This window comes from Pseudophryne corroboree, chromosome 5, assembly GCF_028390025.1.
Source record: "Pseudophryne corroboree isolate aPseCor3 chromosome 5, aPseCor3.hap2, whole genome shotgun sequence".
Lineage (NCBI taxonomy): Eukaryota > Metazoa > Chordata > Amphibia > Anura > Myobatrachidae > Pseudophryne > Pseudophryne corroboree.
The window spans coordinates 128,019,327-128,031,523 of NC_086448.1; the positions used below are offsets into that span (position 1 = coordinate 128,019,327).

At 42.1% G+C, this 12,197-nt stretch overlaps 1 protein-coding gene across 6 annotated transcripts in view; it reads left to right on the forward strand.

Annotated features, from left to right (window-relative positions):
* The window catches only part of PALS2 (protein associated with LIN7 2, MAGUK p55 family member), a 315,351-nt gene that overhangs the window by 273,803 nt on the left and 29,351 nt on the right, over positions 1-12,197 (forward strand). For all 6 annotated transcript variants that reach the window (XM_063921695.1, XM_063921694.1, XM_063921698.1 and 3 more), the window contains 2 exons: positions 1,083-1,285; positions 6,506-6,634. In XM_063921695.1, the coding sequence (XP_063777765.1) occupies positions 1,083-1,285; positions 6,506-6,634 (332 nt within the window). The remainder of the gene's footprint in view (positions 1-1,082; positions 1,286-6,505; positions 6,635-12,197) is intronic.

Genomic DNA, 12,197 nt, shown 5'->3' on the forward strand with positions numbered 1-12,197 from the left:
AAAAACTCAAGTCGACTTTTTGACCTGTCAACATTTTAAATGTCTGTATTTTGACTTTGTCGGGATTTTGACAGTCTGTCAATAGTTAAATTGACCACATCCCATACAAAGACGTGTGTAATGATAAAGGTGTTCAATTAAGTGTCGACAAATGGTTTATATTGATCCAATGCCTTTGCCAGTTATGTCTCTGACATTCAGAAACAAAGGCTGGGGTATTATAAGGCTATTAATGGTGTGACAGAGGCCAGAAACGCACAAAACACACAATGATGGCATACACTTTATTAAGTTACCTTTTTGACAAGCAGTATTTATCTCATCTGTATTTATTTTCCAGTTCCGTGCCTTACTGCAAGTACATAAAAAAAAGGATTGCTATTTAATACCTGTGTTTCCTGAATATAGCATCCTTACAAGTAATAAAGTTTCCCCAGTGTCATCTAGTGTTTAATGTGTTATAGTTTCTGAATAAAAGCATTTGGTAGAACAGATGGAACGGTAGACAGACTATTGGATTGTAATAAAATGATTTTAGTTTTTCTACAGTTTGCTAAAGAAAAATTGATTCATGCGACCCTGGAGAATCACAACGTTATTATTCCAAATTGTCTAGGCAGTAAACAGGAATGCTAGGCAGTAAACAGAAATGGCCTAAAATACAAATAGTAAATGTCTTGAAATATTTCAGCAAAAAGACACTGAGGGGGCATTTCACATTGGCAGAGTGTGCAATGGCTGCTCACATACAGTATCTGCCATATGTTAGGCTAAACATCGTTACTTTTCCTGAGCATCTCTAATGGGTGGGAGGAAAAAGCAGCGATGTGTTGCTGGCTGTGATATGTCGTTTTGATAACGATGATGAGGTCTCCCAGATTGCACCGTGAATTGTTCTGCTGCCCTTTGTTAAATGATACCTATAACTTGCTAAACACGTGTTCCAGCCTGTAGCATTATCATACCGTTTCCTACCTTAGAGTACTCTGGAAGTCTCTGCCATCTTTACAGCTTTATGGTTTTTGGAGAATCTGACAAGCAAACAAAATTGACAGTTTTACTCCCTGTTAAATCTTTTGCAGTCACTTCACGCAAGCCAAAAGAAGATGAAAAAGATGGGCATGCATACAGATTTGTATCCAGAACGGAAATGGAAGCTGATGTGAAAGCTGGCAGATATTTGGAACATGGAGAGTATGAAGGCAATCTCTATGGCACAAAAATAGATTCCATTCATGAAGTGGTAATGGCTGGACGGACATGTATATTAGATGTAAATCCCCAGGTAATGCAATTTTTTATTTTTTTTTACATAAATATATAGCTTTTGTCAGTGTATGAAGTGTTAATGCTTTAAGATTGTAACACATGTTAATTATAATGGAAATAATAAATTATAACCTGTTTTGTCTAAATTATGAAAATAGTACAGGTCACTAAGAAATTCTGTGAGTAGAGCATATATAAAAGCACAAGGCTACAGGCTGAATGCTTTTATATAGACCATAGCATCCCAAGGTGACTAGTATTTCTTTTTCGTCTATCTGCAATGCAAAGCAGCTTTATATAATTATCTTAGACTAGTATTTTGTTCCAGTCATCCACCGGGGTCACCAACTGTTGTGCCCATTGGTGCCGCGTCAGTATATTGAAATTCAGATTCTGTAGCATTTCCATACACAGTTTGTTACCGAAAGGGACCAGCTTTACCCTTGTTGTGGAACACACACTTTCCAGTAACTTCTAATTATTTAACTGAAATAAGTGTCATACACATATGCATTGTATTGTTAGAAAGCAAAGACTGAGCAGTCTACACCAGAAGGCAGACCACCTGTAGTCTTACAGGTGTTGGCTGCTTTGCTGGCCAGGCTCTATTGCTTAACCACAGAGTGCACCAACCAAACAGCCAAAATATTTTGTACAATAATTGAGTTTTACTATAACTATATAGTGTATTTTGTAAGTAATATAAACTTAAATATTTAGAAAATCCTGATGGTAATTGTAGTTTTGCTTCAACTTGGGAATAGACGAAGACAGGAACAAGTCAGAAATGGTAAAAGGTAATGATAGATAAAAGGGATAATAATAAATAAAAGGGAGTATTCCCACTCCTGGACACCCACGAGTGGGAATAGTCCCTGTAAGTCTGCATGCTGACTGTCGATCTCAGAATCGTCCGGGATCCCGGCACAGTCACTAACTATTTCTTCCTCAGGGCTAAAGTCCATCTCTTTCATCATGTTATCGTGCGAAAGTCAGTACATTCAATTCCAGCTTGAACACACGGGCAACCATCCGCATTGCATTCTCTTGTACAATTGCAGGACATCCTTTCCAATATTCTGGAGCTGGCTTTCCATCAAACCACTTAAAAGTAATATCCGAACCATTTACAATCCAACCATGCCCATTGAGACGGAACATCTGGTTTTGCCTGAAGTGCTCTTTGCCATACAGCAGTTTGATAATTAACTATGAGAATATGCAATCGGAGGAAAAGTCTGTACACTAAGGTTCTTTTGTGTTGGAACAAATACCAAGTCCTTGTTATGTAATGCAACTTGCCACGAGCTTACTTCTACAGGAGGAGCTAAGATTTCCCCTTAATTTTATAACTTCATCTTCCATCATTGAAGTGATTTCTTGAAATGGAACAACACAAAGATCGACGAATTTGAGCAAAAGCTATTTCTTTAACGCTTCTTACCTGATTTTCACTGCCATTATCATCCAGGGCTTTGTAATTTACGCTTACAAATTCTCCATTACATATTAAGGGGTATATGCAATTGCAGTCGAATTCCGGCTGGAATTCGACCGTTTTTGGATTCAACACAATTCGACAGTCGTATCCCGGCCGCCGGGACCCGAATTCGACATATTCAATAAAAAACGGTTTCGACAGTCCCGCTGTCGAAAAACGGACCAATTGACAGTATAACTTTATTACATACATGCACACCGACATACACACATACTTACCTATGTTGACACGAAGTGTCACATAGAAACATAGAATTTGACGGCAGATAAGAACCACTTGGCCCATCTAGTCTGCCCATTTTTTTTATCCTTTAGGTAATCGCAGCCCTCTTTGAACCTTAATTCCTTGTAAGGATATTCACATGCCTATCCCAAGCATGTTTAAACTGCTCCACAGTCTTAGCCTCTACCACCGCTGATGGGAGGCTATTCCACTTATCCACTACCCTTTCTGTGAAATAATTTTTCCTTAAATTTCCCCTGAACCTTCTCCACGTAGAATCCACGGGGTACCTGTAAATAAAATTATACAACAATCTGGGGTAAATCGGTCCTCTTCTTAGTTTGTAATCCACGTACTTGGCAAAGAAAAAAAACGGAAACCATGGACCACGCACTGAAAGGGCCCTTTCCCCGACTGCCGGGACCCCCCGTGACTGCTGTCAAAGAGAGTCCCTTCAGCCAATCAGTGCGTGGTCCGTGGTTTCCGTTTTTTTATTTTGCCAAGTACGTGGATTACAAACTAAGAAGAGGACCGATCTACCCCGGATTGTTTTGAGTATAATTTTATTTACAAGTACCCCGTGGATTCTACGTGGGGGAAGAAGGGGACCGACACTTCGTGTCAACATAGGTAAGTATGTGTGTATGTCGGTGTGCATGTATGTAATAAAGTTATACTGTCACGGTGTGTGTGTACTGTTTTTATTTGGGTATTTTTTTGTAGTAGAACTACAGGTACCAGCGGGCCCGGTTTCCCCCCGCATGCTGGTACTTGTGGTTCCCATCCGCCACATTTGGATGGGGGGGGGGACCCCTTGATTTAAGAGGTCCCCACTCCTCCAGGGTACCCCGGCTAGGGGTGACTAGTTAGTGATTTAATGCCAGGGCCGCAGGGACCAATATAAAAGTGTCTCCCGGATGTGGCATTCTCTCTGACTAGTGGAGCCCGGTGCTGGTGTTAAAAATACGGGGGACCCCTACGTCTTTTGTCCCCCGTATTTGTGGCACCAGGACCGGACGCAGAGCCCGGTGCTGGTTGTTAAAATACGGGGGATCCCATGTAATTTCCCCCCCCGTATTTTTACAACCAGGACCGGCTCAAAGAGCCCGAGGCTGGTTATGCTTAGGAGGGGGGACCCCACGCATTTTTTTTTTTCTTGAAATTTTAACCCATTCCGACCCCGTCCCACTGAAAAACATGCTCTGATCGCTCCATATTATTTTAGTCTGTAAAAAAAAAAAAATATTCTTTTAAAAAATCTATTAAATAATACTTGTGGCTCCTAAATTGACAAACCAAGTAGATAATCCCTTCTAATATAAATAGATATGCTATTGGCAATCAAAAAAACACACACAAAAAACACATTTAAAAAAAAAAATTATTAGATCACAACAGCAAAATGAGGTGGAATGAAATTGATGAAATGACTGTTGAAAAGCACTGTTGTCGAATCGACATTCTTCAATTGAATATACTTTTGTCGAAAAGCCGCATTGTTACCATTGCAGACATGTCGAATTTGAGTAAATGTCGAATTACAAAAAGTCGAATCTGAAACGGCAGGTTTTTTGTCGAAAAGTACTGTATTGCATTGTCTAATCAAATTCGACAGGTTTTTTTGTTTGTTTTTGTCGAAAATGCCCCGTTTTTCGACATGTGCGGCATTTCGACCGCAATTGCATATACCCCTAAGTGATACTTTGCATTGAAAGTTCTTTGTAGCAATAGCTAAAATCCTGCAACAATATGATTTGTCAGTATTCAACTGCATGTGTGTCTTAGCTGCTAAGCGAACTGTCTCGTTTGCACGGAATTCACAACTCTCCACAAGTTGTTCACAGGATTTAGAACCTTTCACATACTTGCTTGTTTCACAAAAGACGGACACTTTTGGAAGCATATTTGAAGATTTGGTTCTTCCGCTTTGTTCACGGCAGGATCCTCCACTTGTACCTGGTCACTGAACTTCCAATTATAGTTTCCATTCCTTCTGAGGTTTTTCAGGTTTCTGATTGAGTGTCTTGATGGCATTTCCTGTGGTACATAACATTCAAAACACCTAGCAGAGTCGTCACTTAGTGCATCAATATAATGTTTTGAACACATTTTTGCAGCATTTTTCAATTTCTCTCATGCATTCTTACGGCACTTAAGGAAATATGAAAAGAAGAAGAAAACAAAACTATTTTCTATGATTATATGTATAAAATCTTGAAATGTTGAAAAAAGGCAAGTTTATGTAGTTTTATATGCAAACAGGATCTATGCAATACAGTCTAATAAGATTTTAATTTTATTATTGAAAAAGTTTTGATGGATTAAAGATTGCAGAGGCCATTTTGTTTTTGACATGTATTTTTGGGAAAGCCACCATTTCAGAGTGGGCAACATGCTTTTTCTTATTCCTGGAATCATAAGGAATAGAGATGTTGCAGCTATTCCCTCGTTGAGGTCAAATTCCATAAATTTGGGGTCTATCTCCTCAATCTCCTCCATGAATCCGCTCAGTATTGCAGCTGAGGTTGCTAGAGAGGAACACGTCAAAGGCCGAGAGGGCACATAAGAGTTTGCTATGTGATATTGGCTGCTCCCTTCTCCTTATGATATGCACCATTGCGGCACTGGGGAGGATGGAAGGACACGCATACGGCAGTGGTGGTGCGGCGCTTTCAGATCAGCCTTTATCTCTGGACTTAGCTCATCTGTGCTTAAGCATATCCTTAAAACATGTTCTGCTAAGGTGACGTGAGGACAGCGTTTGAGAATCACTGCTCTCTGCCAGGACACAGCCCCTCACCCTTACAATGTCTTTCACCCAGAAAGTTTCCTGGTCATGGAACCAGTCAATAGAGTCTCTCATCCCTGGGAAGTCCCCATGCGTTGCATTTGGTAGTGGCATTCACCCAAAATAGGAGTCTCTCATATAAGAAATAGCTGGCATTTACAATTATATGTAAAGCTTTACACACTTTCACACAAGCAATTGCTATCAACCATTTATCACATGGGAATCTCTCAGCATGATTGATGTGTGTGTGTGTGTGTGTGTGTGTGTGTGTGTATGTGTGTATATATATTTATTTATTTGTGTATGTATATACAGTATATAAAAAAAATCAGTAAGGTGAGGCAGAGACTTTACTGTCTCTGATCAAAACTCACCAAATTTCCAGCAGTATATACTGCTGCACCTGTGTATAATGCCCACATGAGTCCTCCGGCTCATATATTGTGTGTAAATCTGGCTCTAATACTACCCACTGCCTCCTGAGCCATTTGCCTCACTGCACGTCCCTGATATTTTGTGTATCTGTAGAATTTCCTTTGAATACAGCAATTTCTGTTTTGTCTCAAATTATTTCTGTATATTGGTAACTAGAGCACACACTGTACCATATGGCTTGTGTCTTCTAGGTGCCAGCAATCTGTTTCTGTGTCAGCGTTGTAGTTCCTAATTACAGCAATACATTGTGTGCTAATGAAACGAACTTTGACTTTACTTTCCTGCAGGCATTAAAAGTGCTAAGGACTTCTGAATTTATGCCGTATGTAGTATTCATCGCAGCTCCAGAGCTAGAGACGTTGCGTGCCATGCACAAAGCCGTCGTGGATGCTGGAATCACAACGAAGCTGCTCACTGTAAGTAACTCTGGGTCGCTCCCAGCAGATGATCACCACCCTTCTGTAGTACAAGGCAATGCCATAATGAAGCCTGCAGATTAACCTTTTGTCCTAAAAAACCCCCACATTGAAGCCAAAGTTCAGTTAATATGATTCCCAGATACAAGTTTTTTGCATTTCAAATGTTAGAGACTGGTCATCAAATAATACTGCGCTGGTTACACGTTTTCTTTTACCCAATTAATATGTATTTATTCTATTAGGGATTGCCTGAGCAATGCTAATGTGCAGACGGTTATTCTGTAATTCAGTATCTGCATTTCTCTGACGTCCTAGTGGATGCTGGGAACTCCGTAAGGACCATGGGGAATAGCGGCTCCGTAGGAGACTGGGCACAACTAAAAGAAAGCTTTTAGACTACCTGGTGTGCACTGGCTCCTCCCACTATGACCCTCCTCCAAGCCTCAGTTAGATTTCTGTGCCCGGCCGAGCTGGATGCACACTAGGAGGCTCTCCTGAGCTCCTAGAAAGAAAGTTTATTTTAGGTTTTTTATTTTACAGTGAGACCTGCTGGCAACAGGCTCACTGCATCGAGGGACTAAGGGGAGAAGAAGCGAACCTACCTGCTTGCAGCTAGCTTGGGCTTCTTAGGCTACTGGACACCATTAGCTCCAGAGGGATCGACCGCATGGAACTGGCCTTGGTGTTCGTTCCCGGAGCCGCGCCGCCGTCCCCCTTACAGAGCCAGAAGCAAGAAGAGGTCCGGAAAATCGGCGGCAGAAGACATCAGTCTTCACCAAGGTAGCGCACAGCACTGCAGCTGTGCGCCATTGCTCCTCATACACACTTCAAACTCCGGTCACTGAGGGTGCAGGGGGGGGCGCCCTGAGCAGCAATATAAACACCTTGGCTGGCAAATATATCACAATATATAGCCCCAGAGGCTATATTTGTGATAAATACCCCTGCCAGAATCCATAAAAAGCGGGAGAAAAGTCAGCGAAAAAGGGGCGGAGCTATCTCCCTCAGCACACTGGCGCCATTTTCTCTTCACAGTGCAGCTGGAAGACAGCTCCCCAGGCTCTCCCCTGTAGTTTGCAGGCTCAAAGGGTTAAAAAGAGAGGGGGGGCACTAAATTTAGGCGCAATATTGTATATACAAGCAGCTATTGGGAAAAATTCACTCAATATAGTGTTAATCCCTAAATTATATAGCGCTCTGGTGTGTGCTGGCATACTCCCTCTCTGTCTCCCCAAAGGGCTGTGTAGGGTTCTGTCCTCAGTCAGAGCATTCCCTGTGTGTGTGTCGGTACGGCTGTGTCGACACGTTTGATGAGGAGGCTTATGTGGTGGCAGAGCAGATGCCGATAAATGTGATGTTGCCCCCTGTGGGGCCGACACCAGAGTGGATGGTTAGGTGGAAGGTATAAACCGACAGTGTCAACTCCTTACATAAAAGGCTGGATGACGTAACAGCTGTGGGACAGCCGGCTTCTCAGCCGCGCCTGCCCAGGCGTCTCAAAGGCCATCAGGGGTTTAATAACGCCCGCTCCCTCAGATGGCAGACACAGATGTCGACACGGAGTCTGACTCCAGTGTCGACGAGGTTGAGACATATACACAATCCACTAGGAACATCCGTTACATGATCCCGGCAATAAAAAAATGTGTTACACATTTCTGACATTAACCCAAGTACCACTAAAAAAGGGTTTTATGTGTGGGGAGAAAAAGCAGGCAGTGTTTTGTTCCCCCATCAAATGAGTGAATGAAGTGTGAAAAAGCGTGGGTTCCCCCGATAAGAAACTGGTAATTTCTAAAAAGTTACTGATGGCGTACCCTTTCCCGCCAGAGGATAAGTTACACTGGGAGATATCCCCTAGGGTGGATAAGGCGCTCACACGTTTGTCAAAAAAGGTGGCACTGCCGTCTTAGGATACGGCCACTTTGAAGGTACCTGCTGATAAAAAGCAGGAGGCTATCCTGAAGTCTGTATTTACACACTCAGGTACTAGACTGAGACCTGCAGATAGTGCTGCTGCAGCGTGGTCTGTGACCCTGTCAAACAGGGATACTATTTTGCGAACATAAGAGCATATTAAAGACGTCGTCTTATATATGAGGGATGCACAGAGGGATATTTTGCCGGCTGGCATCCAGAATTAATGCAATGTCCATTCTGTCAGGAGGGTATTAGAGACCCGACACTGGACAGGTGATGCTGACTTTAAAAGGCACATAGAGCCTTATAAGGGTGAGGAATTGTTTGGGGATGGTCTCTGGGACCTCGTATCCACAGCAACAGCTGGGAAGAAAAATTTTTACCTCGGGTTTCCTCACAGCTGTTGATTTATGGAATCTTATATAACATATATTTATTATATCATATATTGATATAATGGTTTATATATATTTTATATCTGCAAATATATTATAATAGGCTTACAAATAGGTGGGCTCATAACAAAAGGGGTGATGTTTAGTACTGGTCCAATCACACAATATGTTATGCGTGGACGTTCCTATTTAACCTGTGATTGGCTCAGATTTAAGGAGCTATATCTCTACTGTCCAGGAAATATTTCCAGGCAAAGCCTAAATATACTTTACAGAGATATATAATCCTGGCTCATTGAACATATAAGTACTATACTTTATGACTACAAGTCAATTGTCCCAACTTGCAGAGCCTTATATAATATATGCAGATTTCATGTATAACTTTAGTGATTCCGAAAATGAGTTCAAGACTTGGAATACCAGCTCTATTTTGTCTAGTACATTTATTATAGGTGATACAAAATACAAGATAAGATAACACAATGATAATAAATCTTATAATTTATCTATGCCTCCTTAACCATGGTACATACATAAAACACAAACAGTTTTACAAACTTAAACAATTAATACTCATACTATACACTTGCAAGAATATGTGAGGGCATAATTCATAGCTACCGTCTAAGGATCCTGACTCCCTCTGGACTTCGTTCCTTCCTCCTCTCCTTCTAACTCTCTATCTATCAGACTGCCCCTTTTATCCTATATTCTACCAATTCAAAACTAGTATATCCCCACAGTTTCCAATGGAGTAGATAATTATAGGTTTTGACAGATTCCAAAGTGTAATAAAACGTTCTCTGCTAACTCCGTCCCACGGTGGTGAGCATGCAGGGAATTTGGGATCATAAAATTTGGTATTTCTTTATCCATCAGAGATCTACCTTTGTATGGATGTGTAAATGATCTATTTTGCCTAGGCCCTAGGGTGTTAGCATAAATGATTGTGACCTGTTTATAGTGGGTTTGATCCTATATTATCATTGCCTTTGGCCAGCAGTATAACTGGACAATAGGCCAGCTGGTTGATATACTTTCTAAAGGTATGAAGATCTTTGATTGTGAATTCCAATGTACCCTGTTCATACCAGTAACTGTTTGCATATTATGAGACCTGAGCTAGGTGACCTATTGACTTTATCCACCAAGTTATAATTATTTATTTGCTGTGTGTGAATCAAGTATACAGTATACATATATCTACATATCATGTAAACTTTGATTTAATTGTACTTGGTATAGCGCAGATCAGACATTAATCCTTTGATTAATACAGATATGAATAATGGCATGGAAGGGATGAATTTGTGTAATGCTCAATGTATTGTGTATTCTGGCTATATGGCTTACACAGAGAAAACCTGTCTCTTACATAATGACCCATAATCTTGCAGTAAAACACACAGAAATACATGCTACTAAATTCTCAAAACATAAGACTAATACATTCAAACCTATTTAAGTTATACCTTACAATAATATATATATACACACACTCTTAACTGGTTAAAATCACATTGGGTAATAAATCATATTATTTAATTTACATAATTTGTTCTAACTTTGGTACCTACTAAATTATATTGTTATGTAATGGTCTATATGGCAACACAGCCTAAGAAAGCACTGTATTATCAGGTACGGTCCTTTTGGCTTCAGAAAAACAAGCGGGTCAAAGGCGCTTCCTTTCTGCACAGAGACGAGGGAAGAGGGAAAAAGCTGCACCAGTCAGCCAGTTCCCAGAATCAAAATTCTTCCCCCGCTTCCTCTGAGTCCACCGCATGACGCGGGGGCTCCACAGGCGTAGCCAGTCACGGTGGGGGGCCGCCTCAAAAATTTCAGCGATCAGTGGGCTCGCTCACAGGTGGATCCCTGGATCCTTCAAGTAGTATCTCAGGGGTACAAGCTGGAATTCGAGGCGTCTCCCCCCCGCCGTTTCCTCAAATCTGCCTTGCCGACAACTCCCTCAGGCAGGGAGGCTGTGCTAGAGGCAATTCACAAGCTGTATTCCCCAGCAGGTGATAGTCAAGGTGCCCCTACTTCAACAAGGACGGGGTTACTATTCCACACTGTTTGTGGTACCGAAACCGGACGGTTCGGTGAGACCCATGTTAAATTTGAAATCCTTGAACACATACATAAAAAAATTCAAGTTCAAGATGGAATCGCTCAGGGCGGTTATTGCAAGCCTGGAGGAGGGGGATTACATGGTATCCCTGGACATCAAGGATGCTTACCTACATGTCCCCATTTACCATCCTCACCAGGAGTACCTCAGATTTGTGGTACAGGATTGCCATTACCAATTCCAAACACTGCCGTTTGGACTGTCCACGGCACCGAGGGTCTTTACAAAGGTAATGGCAGAAATGATGATACTCCTTCGAAAAAAGGGAGTTGTAATTATCCCATACTTGGACGATCTCCTTATAAAGGCGAGGTCCAAGGAGCAGTTGTTGGTCGGAGTAGCACTATCTCGGGAAGTGCTACAACAGCACGGATGGATTCTATACATTCCAAAGTCACAGCTGGTTCCTACCACACGCCTACTGTTCCTGGGGATGGTTCTGGACACAGAACAGAAAAAAGTATTTCTCCCGCAGGAGAAAGCCAAGGAGCTGTCATCTCTAGTCAGAGACCTCCTGAAACCAAAACAGGTATCGGTGCATCACTGCACACGAGTCCTGGGAAAAATGATAGCTTCTTACGAAGCATAATTCCATTCGGCAGGTTCCATGCAAGAACCTTCCAGTGGGACCTCTTGGACAAGTGGTCAGGATCGCATCTTCAGATGCATCGGCTGATAACCCTGTCTCCAAGGACCAGGGTATCTCTACTGTGGTGGCTGCAGAGTGCTCATCTTCAAGAGGGCCGCAGAGTCGGCATACATGACTGGGTCCTGGTAACCACGGATGCCAGCCTTCGAGGCTGGGGGGCAGTCACACAGGGAAGAAATTTCCAAGGACTTTGGTCAAGTCAGGAGTCGTCCCTACACATAAATATTCTGGAACTGAGGGCCATTTACAATGCCCTAAGTCTGGCAAGGCCTCTGCTTCAAAACCAGCCGGTACTGATCCAATCAGACAACATCACGGCAGTCGCCCATTTAAACCGACAGGGCGGCACAAGAAGCAGGATGGCGATGGCAGAAGCCACAAGGATTCTCCGATGGGCGGAAAATCACGTCTTAGCACTGTCAGCAGTGTTCATTCCGGGAGTGGTCAACTGGAAAGCAGACT